General features: G+C 44.8%; 2 protein-coding genes across 3 annotated transcripts in view; one reads left to right on the forward strand and one right to left on the reverse strand.

The window, feature by feature from the left end:
• Positions 1–6,229, forward strand: part of actl6b (actin-like 6B) — a 12,465-nt gene extending 6,236 nt beyond the window's left edge. For both annotated transcript variants that reach the window (XM_072696667.1, XM_072696668.1), the window contains 7 exons: positions 1–48; positions 704–765; positions 4,845–4,959; positions 5,141–5,221; positions 5,472–5,567; positions 5,828–5,914; positions 6,044–6,229. The exon at positions 1–48 is cut by the window's left edge and continues 42 nt beyond it. In XM_072696667.1, coding sequence (XP_072552768.1) covers positions 1–48; positions 704–765; positions 4,845–4,959; positions 5,141–5,221; positions 5,472–5,567; positions 5,828–5,914; positions 6,044–6,124 — 570 coding nt within the window. In that variant the 3' untranslated portion in view covers positions 6,125–6,229. The remainder of the gene's footprint in view (positions 49–703; positions 766–4,844; positions 4,960–5,140; positions 5,222–5,471; positions 5,568–5,827; positions 5,915–6,043) is intronic.
• Positions 6,230–12,735: 6,506 nt separating this feature from the next.
• The window catches only part of atp1b2a (ATPase Na+/K+ transporting subunit beta 2a), a 13,875-nt gene continuing 5,302 nt past the window's right edge, over positions 12,736–21,308 (reverse strand). The window contains exons 2-7 of the mRNA XM_072696361.1: positions 19,531–19,659; positions 19,319–19,423; positions 18,331–18,536; positions 17,882–17,941; positions 16,343–16,438; positions 12,736–15,739 (exon numbers count right to left, since the gene is read on the reverse strand). Coding sequence (XP_072552462.1) covers positions 15,575–15,739; positions 16,343–16,438; positions 17,882–17,941; positions 18,331–18,536; positions 19,319–19,423; positions 19,531–19,659 — 761 coding nt within the window. The 3' untranslated portion in view covers positions 12,736–15,574. The remainder of the gene's footprint in view (positions 15,740–16,342; positions 16,439–17,881; positions 17,942–18,330; positions 18,537–19,318; positions 19,424–19,530; positions 19,660–21,308) is intronic.

Below are 21,308 nucleotides of genomic sequence, written 5' to 3' on the forward strand. Positions count from 1 at the left end.
GACAAACTTCCTCCCGTCACCAAATCCTGGCACACATACATGTGCAACGTAAGGAAACACACACACACAGACTCACACACAGACACACACTCACACATACATCTCACCGAGAGGGAGAGTATGTATGTATGAGAGTATGAGAGATACACGCTGGAGGAGAGAGATACACACTGGAGGAGAGAGATACACACTGGAGGAGAGAGATACACGCTGGAAAAGAGAGATACACACTGGAGGAGAGAGATACACGCTGGAAAAGAGAGATACACGCTGGAGGAGAGAGATACACGCTGGAGGAGAGAGATACACGCTGGAGGAGAGAGATACACGCTGGAGAAGAGAGATACACGCTGGAGAAGAGAGATACACGCTGGAGAAGAGAGATACACGCTGGAGGAGAGAGATACACGCTGGAGAAGAGAGATACACGCTGGAGGAGAGAGATACACGCTGGAGAAGAGAGATACACGCTGGAGGAGAGAGATACACACTGGAGGAGAGAGATACACACTGGAGGAGAGAGATACACGCTGGAGAAAAGAGATACACTAATAAAACTAAGAAAAAATAGAAATAGTGAGTCGGGGCAGCAGGAGGTACAAACTAAACACTGCTAGGGTCTAACCTGAGGGTCATAAGTGGGAGTTACACACACGCACACACACACTAACCACTGCTCGCTCTCCCCCTCTCTCTCTCTCAGGAGGTGATTCAGGATTTTCAGGCTTCAGTGCTCCAGGTGTCAGACTCACCCTATGATGAGCAGTGAGTGAACCCTAACACACACACACATGCACACACACACGTGCACACACACATGCACAGGCACACAGACATATACAGTGGGGAGAACAAGTATTTGATACACTGCTGATTTTTCAGGTTTTCCCACTTGCAAAGCATGTAGAAGACTGTAATTTTTATCATAGGTACTCTTCAACTGTGAGTGATGGAATCTAAAACAAAAATCCAGAAAAATACATTGTATGATTTTTAAATAATTAATTTACATTTTATTGTGGGAAATAAGTATTTGATCATCTATCAACCAGTAAGAATTTTGGCTCTCACAGACATGTTACTTCTTCTTTAAGAAGCCCTCCTGTTCTCCACTCATTACCTGTATTAACTGCACCTGTTTGAACTCGTTACCTGTATAAAAGACACCTGTCCACACACTCAATCAGTCAGACTCCAGCATCTCCACAATGCCCAAGACCAGAGAGCTTTGTAAGGACATCAGGGATAAAATTGTAGACCTGCACAAGGCTGGGATGGGCTACAGGACAATAGGCAAGCAGCTTGGTGAGAAGGCAACAACTGTTGGTGCAATTATTAGAAAATGGAAGAAATGCAAAATAACGGATAATCTCCCTCGGTCTGGGGCGCCATGCAAGATCTCACCTCGTGGAGCATCAATGATCTTGAGGAAGGTGAGGAATGAGCCCAGAATTACACGGCAGGACCTGGTCAATGACCTGAATAGAGCTGGGACCACAGTCTCAAAGAAAACAATCAGTAACACTCTACGCCGTCAAGGATTAAAATCCTGCAGTGCACGCAAGGTGCCCTTCCTCAAGCCAACGCATGTCAAAGCCCGTCTGAAGTTTGCAAATGACCATCTGAATGATCCAGAGGAGGAATGGGAGAAGGTCATGTGGTCTGATGAGACAAAAATAGAACTTTTTGGTTTAAACTCCACTCGTCATGTTTGGAGGAAGAAGAATGATGAGTACAACCCCAAGAACACCATCCCAACCGTGAAGCATGGCGGTGGAAACATCATTCTTTGGGGATGCTTTTCTGCAAAGGGGACAGGACGACTGCACCGTATTGTGGGAAGGATGGATGGGGCCATGTATCGTGAGATTTTGGCCAACAACCTCCTTCCCTCAGTAAGAGCACTGAAGATGGGTCGTGGCTGGGTCTTCCAGCATGATAACGACCCAAAACACACAGCCAGGGCAACTAAAGAGTGGCTCCGTAGGAAACATCTTAAGGTCCTGGAGTGGCCTAGCCAGTCTCCAGACCTGAATCCAATAGAAAATCTTTGGAGGGAGCTTAAAGTCCGTGTGGCCCAGCGACAGCCACGAAACCTGAAGGCTCTGGAGGAGATCTGTATGGAGGAGTGGGCCAAAATCCCTGCTGCAGTGTGTGCAAACCTTGTCAAGAACTACAGGAAACGTCTCATCTCTGTAATTGCAAACAAAGGTTTCTGTACCAAATATTAAGTTTCTTTTTCTGGTGTATCAAATACTTATTTCCCACAATAAAATGTAAATTAATTATTTAAAAATCATACAATGTATTTTTCTGGATTTTTGTTTTAGATTCCATCACTCACAGTTGAAGAGTACCTATGATAAAAATTACAGTCTTCTACATGCTTTGCAAGTGGGAAAACCTGAAAAATCAGCAGTGTATCAAATACTTGTTCTCCCCACTGTAATAGAGGGTATGCACTAATGTCACACTCCCACTGGGGCACGCCCCCTTTAGTCAGCGTGGTTACTCACCATTCAGCGCAGCTGCAGTTGAAAACGGCCAAACCGGGCCTGAAACCAGCCACCGACAGCGACCCGTCCACATCACCAACGAGCCAATGGTCAGTGGACAGCGATGTGTAGCCAGGAACGTCCAGCTACCTGAGGCTCAGATCACACCTGTTTACAGGATAAAGCCTCATACCTGAGAGAGTGGAGGGAACGGTCTTCAGGTTCAGTTAGTGGACAGTTAGTGGACTGGCTCATCCAGGTTTATTTGATCTCAAGTCAAGTCAAGTCAAGTCAAGTGGGTTTATTGTCATTTCAACTACATACAGAGTACACAATGAAACAAAACAACGTTCCTCCCGGACCATGGTGCAACATAGACAGTGCATACAAAACACAAGTGCAACACAAACAAACAAGTGCGGACAGACAACACAACACAGTACAGACAGAGGATAATAAATAATGACTGTAGTGTGCAAGTTGTGCAATGTGCGATAAATAGAGTCCAGTGAGGTAGTAAAGTTATTAGTGCAAATGCTTGTGCAAAAATGCTTCCCATGTTATCTGGGGTAAATGGTTGGAAAGAGAGAGAGAGGGAGAGTGTACATGTACCAGAAAGATATCAGTTCAGAAGTTGAGTTGAGTTGAGGAGTCTGATGGCTTGGGGGAAGAAGCTATTGCAGAGTCTGGTTGTGTTGGACCGGATGCTGCGGTACCTTCTTCCTGATGGCAGGAGGGAGAACAGTCTGTGTGAAGGGTGGGTGGAGTCATCCACAATGCTGGTTGCTTTGCGGATGCAGCGGGTGGTGTAAATGTCCATGATGGAGGGGAGAGAGACTCCGATGATCTTCTCAGCTGTCCTCACAATGCGTTGGAGGGACTTGCGGTCAGAGGCTGTGCAGGTCCCAAACCAGGCAGTGATGCAGCTGCTTAGGATGCTCTCTATGGTTCCCCTATAGAAGAGGGTGAGGATGGGTGGAGGGAGACGGGCCTTTCTCAGCTTCCGGAGGAAGTAGAGACGCTGTTGGGCTTTCTTGGCTGTAGAGCTGGTGTTCAGGGACCAGGTGAGGTTCTCCGCTAGGTGGACACCAAGGAACTTGGTGCTCTTAACGATCTCCACAGAGGAGCCGTTGATGTTAAGCGGAGAGTGGTCAGGTCTTGATTTCCTGAAGTCAACAACCATTTCCTTGGTCTTCTCTTAGCATGTTGTTAAATTCACAGCGACAGTGGGCTTGTTTTCTTCCCATCTGTTTTCATTGGGAAGCTCAGTGGGTTTAACGCTGACTACAGAGCGGAGCGACTGCGCATTCCTGGGGGTCGGTTTGACCCCACTAATGTAAAAGTACACACACACACACACACTTTGAATATTCAGCACTGTTTACACACACTTTTACACTGACAGCTCTGTGTGTTTCTATGGTGATTACTCAGATGTGTGAACTTTTTTTTATCAGTGGGGGCGTCTGAATACTTATAGACAGATAAGGTTGGTGTTGGAGTTTGGGTGTGTGTGTGTAATGTGTGTTTGATGTGTGTGTGTAATGTGTGTTTGTAATGTGTGTTTGGTGTGTGTGTAATGTGTGTTTGGTGTGTGTGTGTGTAATGTGTGTGTGTGTGTGTAATGTGTGTTTGGTGTGTGTGTAATGTGTGTGTAATGTGTGTTTGGTGCGTGTGAGTGTGTAATGTGTGTGTGTGTGTGTGTGTGTGTAATGTGTGTTCGGTGTGTGTGGGTGTGTGTGTAATGTGTGTTTGGTGCGTGTGTGTGTGTAATGTGTGTTTGGTGTGTGTGTGTGTAATGTGTGTGTGTGTGTGTGTGTGTGTAATGTGTGTTTGGTGTGTGTGTAATGTGTGTTTGGTGTGTGTGTAATGTGTGTTTGGTGCGTGTGTGTGTGTAATGTGTGTTTGGTGTGTGTGTGTGTAATGTGTGTTTGGTGTGTGTGTAATGTGTGTTTGGTGTGTGTGTAATGTGTGTTTGGTGCGTGTGAGTGTGTAATGTGTGTGTGTGTGTGTAATGTGTGTTTGGTGTGTGTGGGTGTGTGTGTAATGTGTGTTTGGTGCGTGTGAGTGTGTAATGTGTGTATTTGTGTTTGGTGTGTGTGAGTGTGTAATGTGTGTATTTGTGTTTGATGTGTTTGGTGCATGTGTGTGTGTGTGTGTGTGTGTGTGTGTTTGTTTGGTACGTGTGAGTGTGTAATGTGTGTTTGGTGCGTGTGAGTGTGTAATGTGTGTATTTGTGTTTGGCGTGTGTGAGTGTGTAATGTGTGTATTTTTGTTTGGTGTGTGTGTGTGTGTAATGTGTGTATTTGTGTTTGGTGTGTGTGTGTGTGTGTGTGTGTGTGTGTGTAGGGTTGCTGCTCAGATGCCCACTCTGCACTATGAGATGCCCAGTGGGTTTAACGCTGACTATGGAGCGGAGCGACTGCGCATTCCTGAAGGTCTGTTTGACCCCTCTAACGTAAAGGTACGTTACACACACACACGCACACACACTTCACTCCACTCTTCTTTATACTGACAGCTCTGTGCGTTTCTATGGCGATTGCTCAGCTGTCTGTGAACATTTTTATCAGTGTTGGAGCTCAGTGTCTGTCTCTTCCAGTTGGTTCAGAATCAGACTGTTCATATCTGCTTCCTGTCTGCAGGGCCTGTCCGGGAACACCATGCTGGGCGTTGGCCACGTGGTCACCACCAGCATCGGCATGTGTGACATTGACATCAGACCTGTAAGTGTGTGTGTGTGTATGTGTGTGTGTGTGTGTTCAGTGTGCGGGGGCCTGGGCCAGCATTGGCAGCCTGCCAGTTTGTTCACCATAGCGACAGTAAAATCTTTGCTTCCTGATCAGAGTCTTCATTCAGACACTAATAAATTAATTAGCGTTAAATATCAAAAATATCCTCATCAGAACTGACACCTACATGTAGAGATTCAACCCTTCACACTCTGTGTGTGTGTGTGTGTGTGTGTGTGTGTAGGGTCTGTATGGCAGTGTAATTGTAACAGGTGGAAACACTCTGCTGCAGGGATTCACTGAAAGACTCAACAGAGAGCTCTCTCAGAAAGCACCACCGGTCAGTGCACACACACACACTCACACACACTCACACACACACAGCTGTTTATTATTCTTTGTCTGTATTGTGTTGCTCCAGGGTCCTGCAGGAACGTTGTTTGGTTTCACTGTGTTCTCTGTATGGAGCTGAAATGACAATAAAACCCACTTGACTTGACTCTGACTATCATCACAACAGGGAACTAATATACTATACTATATAAAAATATACTGTCTCTCTCTCTGTCTCTCTCTCTCTCTCTGTCTGTCTCTCTGTAGAGTATGAGGCTGAAGCTGATAGCCAGTAACAGTTCGATGGAGCGCCGCTTCAGTCCGTGGATTGGAGGCTCCATTCTGGCCTCTCTGGTGAGATCTGCTCTGATAGAGATCTTCACAGCCCTGCTCTAATAATCCAGTACTACTGCACTCGTACCTCCTCTGCTAGCACTGGTGAGGGATACAACCCCAGTCTGCTCTCCATGTGTTTCTCTGCAGGGAACCTTCCAGCAGATGTGGATCTCAAAGCAGGAATATGATGAAGGAGGAAAACAGAGTGTGGAGAGAAAATGTCCCTAAAAACAAACACACAGAACCTCCTCCACCGTCCGGTCCAGACCGGACCACCATCAGTGATCTCACAGTGACTCTTCAAAACTCTAATAAAACTGATCCTGATCCGTCCACGCTCTGACTGTTCCTTCCCATCAGGTAGAGCATAAAGTCTTTACGATCATTTACTGGTCACTGTCACCCATCAGTGCCCTTTCCCAGTCATCAGTGTTTGATGGGTGTCAGTCCAGCGTCTGAGGAGTCAGCGACTTGATGAGGCTTAATAAATTACTCTCAGGCCTCATTTGCTGACTTTTAGCAAGGAGAGCAGAACACACTTCAGACACAGGAGCTCGTCCTCCGCTTCCATTAAAGACTACGGTGGAGGCGCTGATCACTCTTCCCGAAGCTGAGACGAGTCTCTGTTCCACTAAAGGCAGCTTCCTTCTCTGGAAACAGAAATCACCACAAAGACTTCACCCTCTCCTCCTCATCCTCCCTATATGTGTCAGCAGATCAGCTTCAGGTTCCGCTGCTGTAAAACAGAGATTAGAGAATGATTAGACATGACCATGACCCTACACTGACCACTGTCACCCTACACTGACCACTGTCAAACATCAGAATCTACACAAGAGCAGCACTGTAGAAACACCCCAAACGTTCACCCAACCCACATGTTTTAGTGTGTGTGTTGCCTTTTGATTGGATCTGTGGACTGTGTAATCACGACTCGGCCGAATGAGTCCTGTCCCCTCTGACGTCATCTTACAGATGGACTGTTTAGGACCCGATACGCAGAGGCGTCAAGCAGACAAGTCCAGAAACTGGGTTTTGGTTCTGAAGTAGAAATGTGGAGATCTCCGCTTTACTGGAGTCACTCTTTATTTTCAGCCCGTTTTCACTTAAAAACTCCACCTCTACTACTAACAGCCTCCACCCTCCAACTTCATTTCCCTTTGTTTTCATTCCAGCCTGGCAGCCTTCAAAAACTACACCTCTCCACCTCTACACTACTACACATCTGCACTACTACACCTCTACAATACTACACATCTGCACTTCTACACCTCTACAATACTACCCATCTGCACTTCTACACCTCTACACCTCTACAATACTACACATCTGCACTTTTACACCTCTACAATACTACCCATCTGCACTTCTACACCTCTACACCTCTACAATACTACACATCTGCACTACTACACCTCTACAATACTACCCATCTGCACTTCTACACCTCTACAATACTACACATCTGCACTTTTACACCTCTACAATACTACACATCTGCACTTCTACACCTCTACACCTCTACAATACTACCCATCTGCACTTCTACACCTCTACACCTCTACAATACTACACATCTGCACTTTTACACCTCTACAATACTACACATCTGCACTTCTACACCTCTACAATACTACCCATCTGCACTTCTACACCTCTACACCTCTACAATACTACACATCTGCACTTTTACACCTCTACAATACTACACATCTGCACTTCTACACCTCTACAATACTACCCATCTGCACTTCTACACCTCTACACCTCTACAATACTACCCATCTGCACTTCTACACCTCTACAATACTACACATCTGCACTTTTACACCTCTACAATACTACACATCTGCACTTCTACACCTCTACACTTCTATACCTCTAAACTACTACACATCTACAATACTTCCCTACTACACCTTTACACCTCTACACTACTACACCTCTCCACCTCTACACTACTACACCACTACACCTCTACAATACTACACCTCTCCACCTCTACACTACTACACCTCTACAATACTACACCTCTACAATACTTCACTACTACACTTTTACACCTCTACACTATTACACTACTACACATCTGCACTTCTACACCTCTCCACCTCTACACTTCTACACTACTACACATCTGCACTTCTACACTACTACACCTCTACACTTCTACACCTCTACACTGCTACACCTCTACACTACTACACCTCTACAATACTACACCTCTACACTACTACACCTCTCCACCTCTACACTACTACACCTCTACAATACTACACCTCTCCACCTCTACACTACTACACCTCTACAATACTACACCTCTACAATACTTCACTACTACACTTTTACACCTCTACACTATTACACCTCTACACTACTACACATCTGCACTTCTACACCTCTCCACCTCTACACTTCTACACTACTACACATCTGCACTTCTACACTACTACACCTCTACACTGCTACACCTCTACACTACTACACCTCTACAATACTACACCTCTACACTACTACACTTCTACATCACTACACTACTACACCTCTACAATACTACACCTCTTCACCTCTACACTACTACACCTCTCCAGCTCTACACCATTACACCTCTACACCATTACACCTCTACATCACTACACTACTACACCTCTACAATACTACACCTCTACACTACTACACCGCTCCACCTCCACAATACTACACTACTACACCGCTCCATCTCTACACTTCTACACATCTAAACTACTACACATCTACACTACTACACCTCTACACTACTACGCCTCTACACTACTACGCCTCTACACTTCTACACATCTAAACTACTACACATCTACACTACTACACATCTACACTACTACACCTCTACACTTCTGCACCTCTACACTACTACACCTCTACACTACTATGCCTCTACACTACTACACCGCTCCACCTCTACAATACTACACTACTACACCTTTACATCTCTACACTTCTACACATCTAAACTACTACACATCTACACTACTACACATCTACACTTCTGCACCTCTACACTACTACACCTCTACACTACTACGCCTCTACACTACTACACCGCTCCACCTCTACAATACTACACTACTACACCTTTACATCTCTACACTTCTACACATCTAAACTACTACACCTCTACACTTCTACACCTCTACACTTCTGCACCTCTACACTACTACACCTCTACACTACTCCGCCTCTACACTACTACACCTCTACACTTCTTCACAGTTTTGGCTGTGTAAGCCAGCGTCCGGTGTTCTCAATCTGGTGAGGACAGGATGCCAGTGAAGACTCTAGCTGCATAAGGTGGACCAGTGGGGCAAAAAAGTATTTAGTCAGCCACTGATTGTGCAAGTTCTCCTACTTAGAAAGATGAGAGAGTCTGTAATTTTCATCACAGGTTTTTTATTTATTTACATAGAATTGATTTGTAAATTATGGTGGAAAGTAAGTATTTGGTCATCCACAAACAAACAAGATTTCTGACTCTCACAGACCTGTAGCTTCTGTAAGAAGCTCTTCTGTCCTCCACTCGTTATCTGTATTAATGGCACCTGTTTGACCTCGTTATCTGTATAAAGGACACCTGTCCACAGCCTCAAACAGTCAGACTCCAAACTTAACCATGGCCAAGACCAAAGAGCTGTCGAAGGACACCAGGAAGAAAACTGTAGACCAGGCTGGGAAGAGTGAGTCTACAATAGGCAGCAGGCTGGTGTGAAGAAATCAACTGTGGGAGCAATTGTAAGAAAATGGAAGACCTACAAGACCACTGATAATCAGGGGCGCCATGCAAGATCTCAGCCCGTGGGGTCAAAATGATCATGAGAACGGTGAACAGAAATCCCAGAACCACACGGAGGGACCTACATTACATTTACATTAATGGCATTTAGCTGACGCTCTTATCCAGAGCAACTTACAAGAGATGTACAATATTGTACAGTAGTGTACAATATTACAGAGGTGGGCCAATGTAGTGTTAGGAGTCTTGCCCAAGGACTCTTATTGGTGTAGCACAGCACAGTCACCCAGACCAGGAATCAAACCCCAGTATCTCACATGGTGTGGGGCAGGTAGTGGTATTATCTGTTGCGCCACACCAACCACAATGAATGATGAATGACCTGCAGAGAGCTGAGACCAAATTAACAAAGGCTACCGTCAGTAACACACTACGCCGAGGGGCTCAGATTCTGCAGTGCCAGACGTGTTCCCCTGCTTAAGCCAGTACATATCCGGCCCGTCTGAAGTTTGCTAGAGAGCATTTGGATGTTCCGGAAGAGTTTTGGGAGAATGTCTTATGGGCAGATGAAACGTAGAACTGTTTGGTAAAAGCTCAACTCATTGTGTTTGGAGGAGAAGAATGCTGAGCTGCATCGCAAGAACACCATACCTACTGTGAAGCATGGGGGTGGGAACATCTGACCGACTGATCCGTGTTAAGGGAAGAATGAACGGGGTCATGTATTGTGAGATTTTAAGGCAAAACCTTCTTCCATCAGTGAGCGCATTGAAGATGGAATGTGGCTGGGTCTTGCAGCATGACAATGATCCCAAACACACCGGTCAGGCAACAAAGGAGTGGCTCTGTAAAAAGCATCCAAGGTCCTGGAGTGGCCTAGCCAGTCTCCAGACCTCAACCCCATAGAGAGAGTTGAAAGTCTGGGTTGCCCAGCAACAGCCCCAAAACATCACTGCTCTAGAGGAGATCTGCATGGAGGAATGGGCCAAAATAGCAGCTACAGTGTGACTAAACCTGGTGAGGACTTACAGCAAACGTTTGACCTCTGTCATTGCCACTGTCACTGTTATGTTACAAAGTATTGAGTAGAACATTTGTTATTGACCAAATACTTATTTTCCACCATAATTTACAAATCAATTCTTTAAAATCCTACAATGTGATTTCCTGGATTTTTTTTCTCATTGTGTCTCATAGTTGAAGTGTAGCTGTGATTAAAATGACACAATCAGTGGCTGACTAAATACTTTTTTATACACTGTACATTATATTTGGCAGGTGGTTTTAATGTTATGGCTGAGCAGTATACGATTATATGGAAATGAGGCATGTAAGTGGTCTAACGTTCTATTGTCTTTTTAAGAAGTTCCTCCAGCAGGGGGCTCCATGCAGGATTGCAGGTTGGTGGATCAAACCATGCTTCAGGCTCTCAGGTCTGATCCGGATCTGATAGCTGTAATCTTTTCTTTGTCCAACAGGTGTCAGTGTTTCGCTAGAAGGGGTACTGTAGAAGCGATGTGAAGTAACTGCACACACAACCCCCACCCACACACACACACACACACACACACACAACCCCCACCCACACACACACACACACCGTGTCTTAATCACATCCCACATCTCTCTCTCCCTCTAGTGGCACATCTATTGACCAGTGTGTGTGTGTGTGTGTGTGTGTGTGTGTGTGTGTGTGTGTATGGAGGGGGAGGGGGAGGGGGGGTGTCTCCTGTAGATCCGTCTCTCTGTGTTCTTTTTTTTCTGTTTCCATGGTTACTAGGATTCTGTCTTTGCAGTGTGATGCTGATGGAGGAGGCGGAGCTAAATTTGATGCTACTGATGATAGAGATAAAGAGAGAGACAGACAGACAGACAGAGAGGAATAGAGAGCGAGAGAGAGAGGAAGGAAAGAGGGAGAGAGAGAGAGAGAGAGAGAGAGAGACAGACAGACAGAGAGAGAGAGACAGAGAAAAAAAGAGAGACAGACAGAGAGAGAGACAGACAGACAGACAGACAGAGAAAGAGAGAGAGAGAGAGAGAGAGTGTGGCTGTTGTGAGAGATTACAGCCAATGGGATTAAACCTCAGGATTAATACACACACACAGCACTCGCGCCTCGTCCACTCGTCCTTACGTACACACTGACACACACTCTTGCTGTGCTCTCTCTCTCTGAAACACCTAAACCTCTCTGTCTCTCCTCACTGTAGCTTCACCACTCTGCACTCTTACATAACACTTGCACGTGTCTGAGTGTGTGTGAGTGTGTGTCTGGGTGTGTGTGAGTGTGTGTCTGGGTGTGTGTCGCCTCACAACGGACATGTGGTTCTCTTGTTCAGTCACTGAGCAGAGCTAAGTTTACCTTCACTGACCATCTACAGCCCCACTGACCATCTACAGCCTCTTTGACCCTCACTGACCATCTACAGCCTCACTGACCATCTACAGCCTCACTGACCCTCACTGACCATCTACAGCCTCATTGACCCTCCCTGACCATCTACAGCCTCATTGACCCTCCCTGACCATCTACAGCCTCGCTGACCATCTACAGCTTTACTGATCCTTACTGACCATCTACAGCCCCATTGAACCTCACTGACCATCTACAGCCTCTTTGACTTCACTGACCATCTACAGCCTCTTTGACCCTCACTGACCATCTACAGCCTCGCTGACCCTCACTGACCATCTACAGCCTCGCTGACCCTCACAGACCATCTACAGCCTCTTTGACCCTCACTGACCATCTACATTCTTGCTGACCCTCGCTGACCCTCTACAGCCTCATTGACCCTCACTGACCATCTACAGCCTCACTGATCACACTGGACCGTGTTTGTCAACATTGTGTGTGCTGTCTGGATTTGATGGGTGGACGGGAGAGTGTTCAGAGGTCCGGGGCTCGCGGACAGGAGAGTGATGATCATCTGTATTTAAACCACTGTAGATTACATAAACACACAGTCTCAGTTACATAAAGAGCTCTGCCCCCGCGTCCACCACCTGTGTGTGTGTGTGTGTGTGTGTGTGTGTGTGTGTGCGTGTGTGCACACATCAAAAACAGACCGTGTTTTTCATTTAAAACACAAAATGTTTATTTCATATTTTCCATTGTAGTTTATAATGATATTTTGCTGATTTGAATATAAGATCCACAATTTCATCTCAGGCATTAATAATAGAACAGGATAATCAGGTTATTCAGATACACACATTAATGATCTGCGTTTCTACGGCAACAGAACTGAGAGGATGGAGGAAAACACTCACTCTGAGTGACGGAGGAGTACACAGGCAGGAGGACGGGGGGTGGGACAAAGCATGTGGTGGGAAAACAGCAGTGTGTGTGTGTGTGTGTGTGTGTGTGTGTGTTAGATTCAGTGTGTAAAATGCTAGGTGTGTTGTTGCCGTTTCTCACACACAGGGAAATTAACCATTTACAAGTTTCAACAAACACACTGTGTGTGTGTGTGTGTGTGTGTGGTGTAGCAATAATAGTGTATCGCTGCTCTCACACCAACACAACCCTCACTACACACCTATCACCATCCACTACACCCTGTTAGCCTTCTGCTAGAACATCCACCTGAGTCCAGTAACTAACACACCCTACACACCCTGCTAGCTGTCTACTAACATACCCCTAACACACGTCCGCTAACACCCTGCTAGCTGTCTACTAACATACCCCTAACACACGTCCGCTAACACCCTGCTACCTGTCTTCTGCCACCCACAGTGGCTCATCCATAAACACAGCCTGCCATCTGCTAACACACACACAGCAGTCTGGTTTCACACCTGTGTGCTGTTGAAGGACCACCTGAGAGCACCTGTGTAAACATTACACACTTTCTCTGGAGGTGCTGAGGCGGAGTGAGTGATGGCTAACGCTAGGTGCTTGTGTGGGTCAGCTTTTCACTTGCAGCAACACACACATACAAACATTAGCAAAGAAACAGACCAACAAAACAGCATAATGTATTACAGTCCGGGGGGTGAAAAGATGCACCTCTGAACACCAGCAAGCTAACGTTGCTATGCTAAACAGTGCTACACTATCTAGAGCTAAATCTGTTTTTAACTCAAGGGTAATCTACCGTTTCTGCTAGCGCTGTGCCAGCAGGCGCCACACCAACTAGCAGCTGCACGCTAAGCTTCAGTGAGGAGACTTTATGGAATAACACATGCTAACCTTCAGTATGCTAACAGCTGCTGCCTAGTGGTGAAGTCCCATAAATGTGCCAAACATCCAAATGCTCAGTTACACAAACGAAAGTGGAAATGGTGAAAAAAGCAGAAGGCTAACTATGCTAACATCAAAATGCTAATATTGGACTATTTAAATAGTGCTGCGCTAAAGGTCGCTAACAAACTTAAAACAGACTTATAAAATGAGAGAAAATAAAGAACGTTCTGTCATGTACGGGGATTAGCCTTGTGCACACACACACACACACACACACACACACACACACACACATCCCTTCCTTTTTAACCACTCGTCCTATTTACACACAGGTCGCTATTGCTTAGTGCAGAGGTCATAAAGTCAGAACTGGAAGGGAAAACTCCGCTGCAGGATTTTGATCCTACTGCCAGCCGAGCCGAGCCGACCCGACCCGACCCGACCCAACCGGAGGGACAGCTAGCTCCAGAGCCAAATCGTGTAGGAGTTTCACCCCACAGTTCTGACTTTGTCTCCATTGGCTTTGTGGATGTTCAAACTCGGCCAACTCTTCAATGTTGCGCAGACACCTCAGGGTGTGTGTTTGTGTGAGTGTGTGTGCATATGAGAGCAAGAGTGTGTGTGTCTGAGTGTGTGCACCCAGTGAGTAGCGCATCTGTCCCATAATATTTAAGACTAGACACAGTAACACCCACAGCAGTACAGAGGAGCATTTAAATAACATAGAACTGCATAAATTAACATAAATAAATAATAAATATGTAAACAGACGTGTAAACCCTTATCAAGCTGAACTGCGAGAGAGAGAGAGAGAGAGAGAGAGAGAGATTAGTGTGTTTTCAGTGCTGATGGACAGAACAGACAGACAAGTTTTACTGACAGAGGGGGAGGGGGTGGAGCCACATTACACTGTGTGTGTGTGTGTGTGTGTGTGTGTGTGTGTGTGTGTGTGGATTAGGATTAGAGAGATTAGAGAGATATCAGAAGAGACTCAGAATATGAAAGGAGAATATCTCTCTCTCTCTCTCTCTCTCTCTTTCAGTTCAGTTTGATCAGTATGGCTCTATTCAGTGATCAGTGCATTCCGTAACTGATGAAGATGATAATGGTTATTGATTATTGGTAATTGATATGTACAGTATCAGCATCCTAACGTGTATAAATACATGTACTGTTACAGCTACAGTACAGAGACCAATCAGAACACAGTACAAACAGGCCACACCCATACAAGCCTAACCACTCTCACACTATTGTCTGTCCCCAGCCTTACAGTGATCTGATTGGCTGTGGAAACTGTGATGTCACTGGTCTGTAGGGCAGTTTAAATTGAGGACGGCTGAAGGACTTCAGATTCACTTCAACTCTGGAATGATTTCTACAACACACACACACACACACTCACATTCACACACTCACAGGACTCCCATATTCTATTTCACACACACACACACACACACACACACACAAAAGGTCATCACACATTAATGCTTAAGTATTAGAGGGACTGCACACATCTGGTAGAACACCTGTGTGTGTGTGTGTGCTTGTCAGCGTTAATGTGGTAGTGTACATGTGTAGTGTGTAGTCAGTGTAATTGTGTGTATTAGAGTTAATATCCAGTGAGTGTTTGTTATGGTTTTTGTTAACTTGCTGTGTCTGAGTGTGTGAATGAGCACAGGTGTGTATTAGGGTGTGTTTACTAGTGTATGTGTGTGTGTTAGTCGGAGTTAATGCGCAGTTTAAACGAAACTCTGCCGGCGAACTTGTCTCTCTCGTTCAACTCTCTGATGGTGTTGGAGTTGATTTTACACTCCACGTTCACGTCAACGTTTAGAGTCAGGTTCATAAACTTCACCGCCACCAACGGCTGAGAGTAGTTCACCTAAACAGAGAGAGAGAGATTTTAATAGCTGGAACAAGTGGAGGTAGACTGGATCCTTTACACTGATGTGGGATGTAGACTGTAAAGATGTAGACTGTAAAAGTGATGGATGTAGACTGTAAAGATGGGAGATGTAGACTGTAAAGATGTAGACTGTAAAAGTGATGCATGTAGACTGTAGAGATGTAGACTGTAAAGGTGTAGACTATAAAAGTGATGGATGTGGACTGTAAAGGTGTGGGATTTAGACTGTAAAGATATAGACTGTAAAAGTGTTCGATGTAGACTGTAAAGATGTAGACTGTAAAAGTGATGGATGTAGACTGTAAAGATGTAGACTGTAAAAGTGATGGATGTAGACTGTAGAGATGGGAGATGTAGACTGTAAAGATATAGACTGTAAAAGTGATGGATGTGGACTGTAAAGATATAGACTGTAAAAGTGATGGATGTAGACTGTAGATATAGACTGTAAAAGTGATGGATGTAGACTGTAAAGATGGGAGATGTAGATTGTAAAGGTGTGGGATTTAGACTGTAAAGATGTAGACTATAAAAGTGATGGATGTAGACTGTAGACACACAAAAGACTCACACACTCACCTGTGCTCTTTTTCCGTAGTAGGGGTAGTACATCAGGTTAAAGGTTCCGTTTGGAGGGAAATACTCCACGTCACCTAAAAACTCACTATCCTCCTTCTACAGACAGATAGAGACAGACAGACAGACAGATGTTAAGGTGTGTGATTGTGAGTGTGTTCAGATCAGTTCTACTGTAACTTCAGTGTGTAAGGAAGAAAAAGGTGCTGACCGGGAGTGTGTAGAACATGCTCTGCAAGTTCTTATCCAACCCTTCATATTAACAGAACAGATTAGATTTAGGAGTTGGTCTTAGTCTCCAGATTAGATTTAGGAGTAGGACTTATTCTCCAGATTAGATTTAGGAGTTGGTCTTAGTCTCCAGATTAGATTTAGGAGTAGGACTTATTCTCCAGATTAGATTTAGGAGTTGGTCTTAGTCTCTATATGAATGTTAGTCATGAAATACTACTGAACCTTACATCTACTGAAACCTAGTAATCCTACAGACTCCATCTCTAAACCACACACACACACTCTTACCCACTTATCTTCTCCCACTTTGTATCTCTGAGGACATGCAGATAAGAAACAGAGGCAGATGAATGAGAGGAAGATGAAGTGAAGGGAGAATAAGAGGTGGGGTGTGTAGTCAGGTGTGTAGACAGGTGTGTAGACAGACGTGTAGTCAGGTGTGTAGACAGGTGTGTAGACAGACGTGTAGTCAGGTGTGTAGACAGGTGTGTAGACATACGTGTAGTCAGGTGTGTAGACAGGTGTGTAGACAGACGTGTAGTCAGGTGTGTAGACAGGTGTGTAGACAGACGTGTAGTCAGGTGTGTAGACAGGTGTGTAGACATACGTGTAGTCAGGTGTGTAGACAGATGTGTAGTCAGGTGTGTAGACATACGTGTAGACATACGTGTAGTCAGGTGTGTAGACAGGTGTGTAGACAGACGTGTAGTCAGGTGTGTAGACAGGTGTGTAGACAGACGTGTAGTCAGGTGTGTAGACAGGTGTGTAGTCAGGTATGTAGACAGGTGTGTAGACAGAAGTGTAGTCAGGTGTGTAGTCAGGTGTGTAGACAGACATGTAGTCAGGTGTGTAGACAGATGTGTAGTCAGGTGTGTAGTCAGGTGTGTAGTCAGGTATGTAGACAGGTGTGTAGACAGACGTGTAGTCAGGTGTGTAGTCAGGTGTGTAGACAGACATGTAGTCAGGTGTGTAGACAGATGTGTAGTCAGGTGTGTAGACAGGTGTGTAGACAGACATGTAGTCAGGTGTGTAGACAGGTGTGTAGACAGACGTGTAGTCAGATGTGTAGACAGGTGTGTAGACAGACGTGTAGTCAGGTGTGTAGTCAGGTGTGTAGACAGACGTGTAGTCAGGTGTGTAGTCAGGTGTGTAGACACGTGTAGTCAGGTGTGTAGTCAGGTGTGTAGACACGTGTAGTCAGGTGTGTCGAGGAGAACAGAGTGAACCCAGCTTTAATGAGATTATAAGTAAAGTGATGATGATGATGAAGTAGTTTGAGAAAGAGGAGGTAGTAGATGCTGATCTTGCCTTTGCTCCGCAGATGACAGACGGAGACTGTCCATCCTTCCCTGGCAACATTCCAATCACCTACACAGAGGTCAAAAGTCAGAAAATTAATAAACGTGAGAGTGTAAGTGCAGTGAGTGTAAGTGCAGTGAGTGTGAGTGCAGTGAGTGTAAGTGCAGTTTGAGTGTGAGTGCAGTGAGTGTGAGTGCAGTGAGTGTGAGTGCAGTGAGTGCAGTGAGTGTGAGTGCAGTGAGTGTGAGTGCAGTGAGTGTGAGTGCAGTGAGTGTGAGTGCAGTGAGTGCAGTGAGTGTGAGTGCAGTGAGTGTGAGTGCAGTGAGTGTGAGTGCAGTGAGTGCAGTGAGTGTGAGTGCAGTGAGTGCAGTGAGTGTGAGTGCAGTGAGTGTGAGTGCAGTGAGTGTGAGTGCAGTGAGTGCAGTTTGAGTGTGAGTGTAAGTGCAGTGATTGGTTACCCGGTTGAGTTTGATGAGGACGCAGGGTTTGCCATCGCGGTAGCCATAGGTACGGTCAGTCAGGCCGTCGCAGCTCCCCAGCGTGGTGCGGTTAAACTGGCAGGAGCGTTTGGGGTTGTTCCTCACGGCGCCGCTGTCCTCCTGAACAAAGAACTGACCCGGAGCGCACACATCGTTATTCATCACCTGCTGAGAGTTATTATAGGCTGCAGAGAGAGAGAGAGAGAGAGAGAGAGAGACAGAGAGAGAAAGAAAGACAGAAGAGAGACACAGAGAGAGAGAGACAGACAGACAGAGAGAGAAGAGAGACAGAGAGAGAGAGAGACAGACAGAGAGAGAAAGAAAGAGAGAAGAGAGACAGAGAGAGAGAGACAGACAGACAGAGAGAGAAGAGAGACAGAGAGAGAGAGACAGACAGAGAGAGAGACAGATAGAGACAGACAGATAGAGAGAGAAGAGAGACAGAGAGAGAGAGACAGACACAGAGAGAGACACAGAGAAGAGAGACAGACACAGATAGAGAGACAGAGAGAGAGAGAGGAGAGACAGAGAGAGAGAGAGACAGACAGGGAGATACAGAGAAAGAGAGAGACAGAGAGAGACAGAGAGAGAGAGACAGAGAGAGAGAGAGAGAGACAGAGAGAGAGAGACAGAGAGAGAGAGAGAGACAGAGAGACAGAGAGAGAGAGACAGAGAGAGAGAGAGAGACAGAGAGAGAGAGAGAGAGAGAGAGAGAGACAGAGAGAGAGAGAGAGAGAGAAACGCTTCAGGGTTAAACCAGAGAAAAAAAACTAAAGATCAGAACCTGACCTCTGACTGATGCTTTCACTCTCAGGTCTGAATGCAATCAAATCCACAATGTTCTAACATCTAGTGTAATTTGTAATTAGTTTCAGCTCTGGAGCTTTTACACGTATACCATCAAATTCCATCAAATGGTACAGTATGGGAGGTGTTTCTGATGTAATGGCCATGTGTGTGTACTCACGGGCGAGGAAGTTGTCAAGTGCCTGAACGTAAACATCCCAGCTTTCGGTATTCCTCATGTTATACAGGATCTCCATACTAAGTCCTTTAGGCCTGATCATCAACCCTACACACACACACACACACACACACACACACAGCCTTCCCATGATATCCATACATAACAGTGCATTTCTGAATATAATAATAGTGTGTGTGTGTGTGTGTATGTACCTGGTATAGCTAGCCGGTCCTGCCAGGTGGGCTTGTAGTCGTCAAGTGTGAGAAGCATCACGTACATGGTGAGGCAGAACATTCCAGCCAGAAAGGTGTAGAACACCAGGTAGAACAGCAGGACCAACCCTACAGAAAGAGTGTATTTACTGTATAACCCTTACTCTACTCCTAAATTGTTGTATATGCTGAACATAGTTGAATGTAGTGTATAGAGGGTGTATAGAGTGAGTGTAGTGTATAGAAAGTGTATAGAGTGAGTGTAGTGTATAGAAAGTGTATAGAGTGAGTGTAGTGTATAGAGGGTGTATAGAGTGAGTGTAGTGTATAGAGGGTGTATAGAGTGAGTGTAGTGTATAGAAAGTGTATAGAGTGAGTGTAGTGTATAGAAAGTGTATAGAGTGAGTGTAGTGTATAGAGGGTGTATAGAGTGAGTGTAGTGTATAGAAAGTGTATAGAGTGAGTATAGTGTACAGAGGGTGTATAGAGTGAGTGTAGTGTATAGAGGGTGTATAGAGTGAGTATAGTGTATAGAGGGTGTATAGAGTGAGTGTAGTGTATAGAAAGTGTATAGAGTGAGTGTAGTGTATAGAAAGTGTATAGAGTGAGTGTAGTGTATAGAGGGTGTATAGAGTGAGTGTAGTGTATAGAAAGTGTATAGAGTGAGTGTAGTGTATAGAAAGTGTATAGAGTGAGTGTAGTGTATAGAGGGTGTATAGAGTGAGTGTAGTGTATAGAAAGTTTATAGAGTGAGTGTAGTGTATAGAAAGTGTATAGACTGAGTGTAGTGTATAGAAAGTGTATAGAGTGAGTGTAGTGTATTGAGGGTGTATAGAGTGAGTGTAGTGTATAGAAAGTGTATAGAGTGAGTGTAGTGTATAGAAAGTGTATAGAGTGAGTATAGTGTATAGAAAGTGTATAGAGTGAGTGTAGTGTATAGAAAGTGTATAGAGTGAGTATAGTGTATAGAAAGTGTATAGAGTGAGTATAGTGTATTGAGGGTGTATAGAGTGAGTATAGTGTATAGAAAGTGTATAGATAGAGTGTAGTGTATAGAGGGTGTATAGAGTGAGTATAGTGAATAGAAAGTGTATAGAGTGAGTGTAGTGTATTGAGGGTGTATAGAGTGAGTATAGTGTATAGAAAGTGTATAGAGTGAGTATAGTGTATAGAGGGTGTATAGAGTGAGTGTAGTGTATAGAGGGTGTATAGAGTGAGTATAGTGTATAGAGGGTGTATAGAGTGAGTGTAGTGTATAGAGGGTGTATAGAGTGAGTGTAGTGTATAGAAAGTGTATAGAGTGAGTATAGTGTATAGAAAGTGTATAGAGTGAGTATAGTGTATAGAGGGTGTATAGAGTGAGTATAGTGTATAGAAAGTGTATAGAGTGAGTGTAGTGTATTGAGGGTGTATAGAGTGAGTATAGTGTATAGAGTGAGTGTAGTGTATAGAAAGTGTATAGAGTGAGTGTAGTGTATTGAGGGTGTATAGAGTGAGTATAGTGTATAGAAAGTGTATAGAGTGAGTGTAGTGTATAGAAAGTGTATAGAGTGAGTATAGTGTATTGAGGGTGTATAGAGTGAGTACAGTGTATAGAGGGTGTATAGAGTGAGTACAGTGTATAGAGGGTGTATAGAGTGAGTGTAGTGTATAGAGGGTGTATAGAGTGAGTATAGTGTATAGAGGGTGTATAGAGTGAGTGTAGTGTATAGAGGGTGTATAGAGTGAGTACAGTGTATAGAGGGTGTATAGAGTGAGTGTAGTGTATAGAGGGTGTA

Source organism: Salminus brasiliensis, chromosome 14, assembly GCF_030463535.1.
Source record: "Salminus brasiliensis chromosome 14, fSalBra1.hap2, whole genome shotgun sequence".
Taxonomy (NCBI): domain Eukaryota; kingdom Metazoa; phylum Chordata; class Actinopteri; order Characiformes; family Bryconidae; genus Salminus; species Salminus brasiliensis.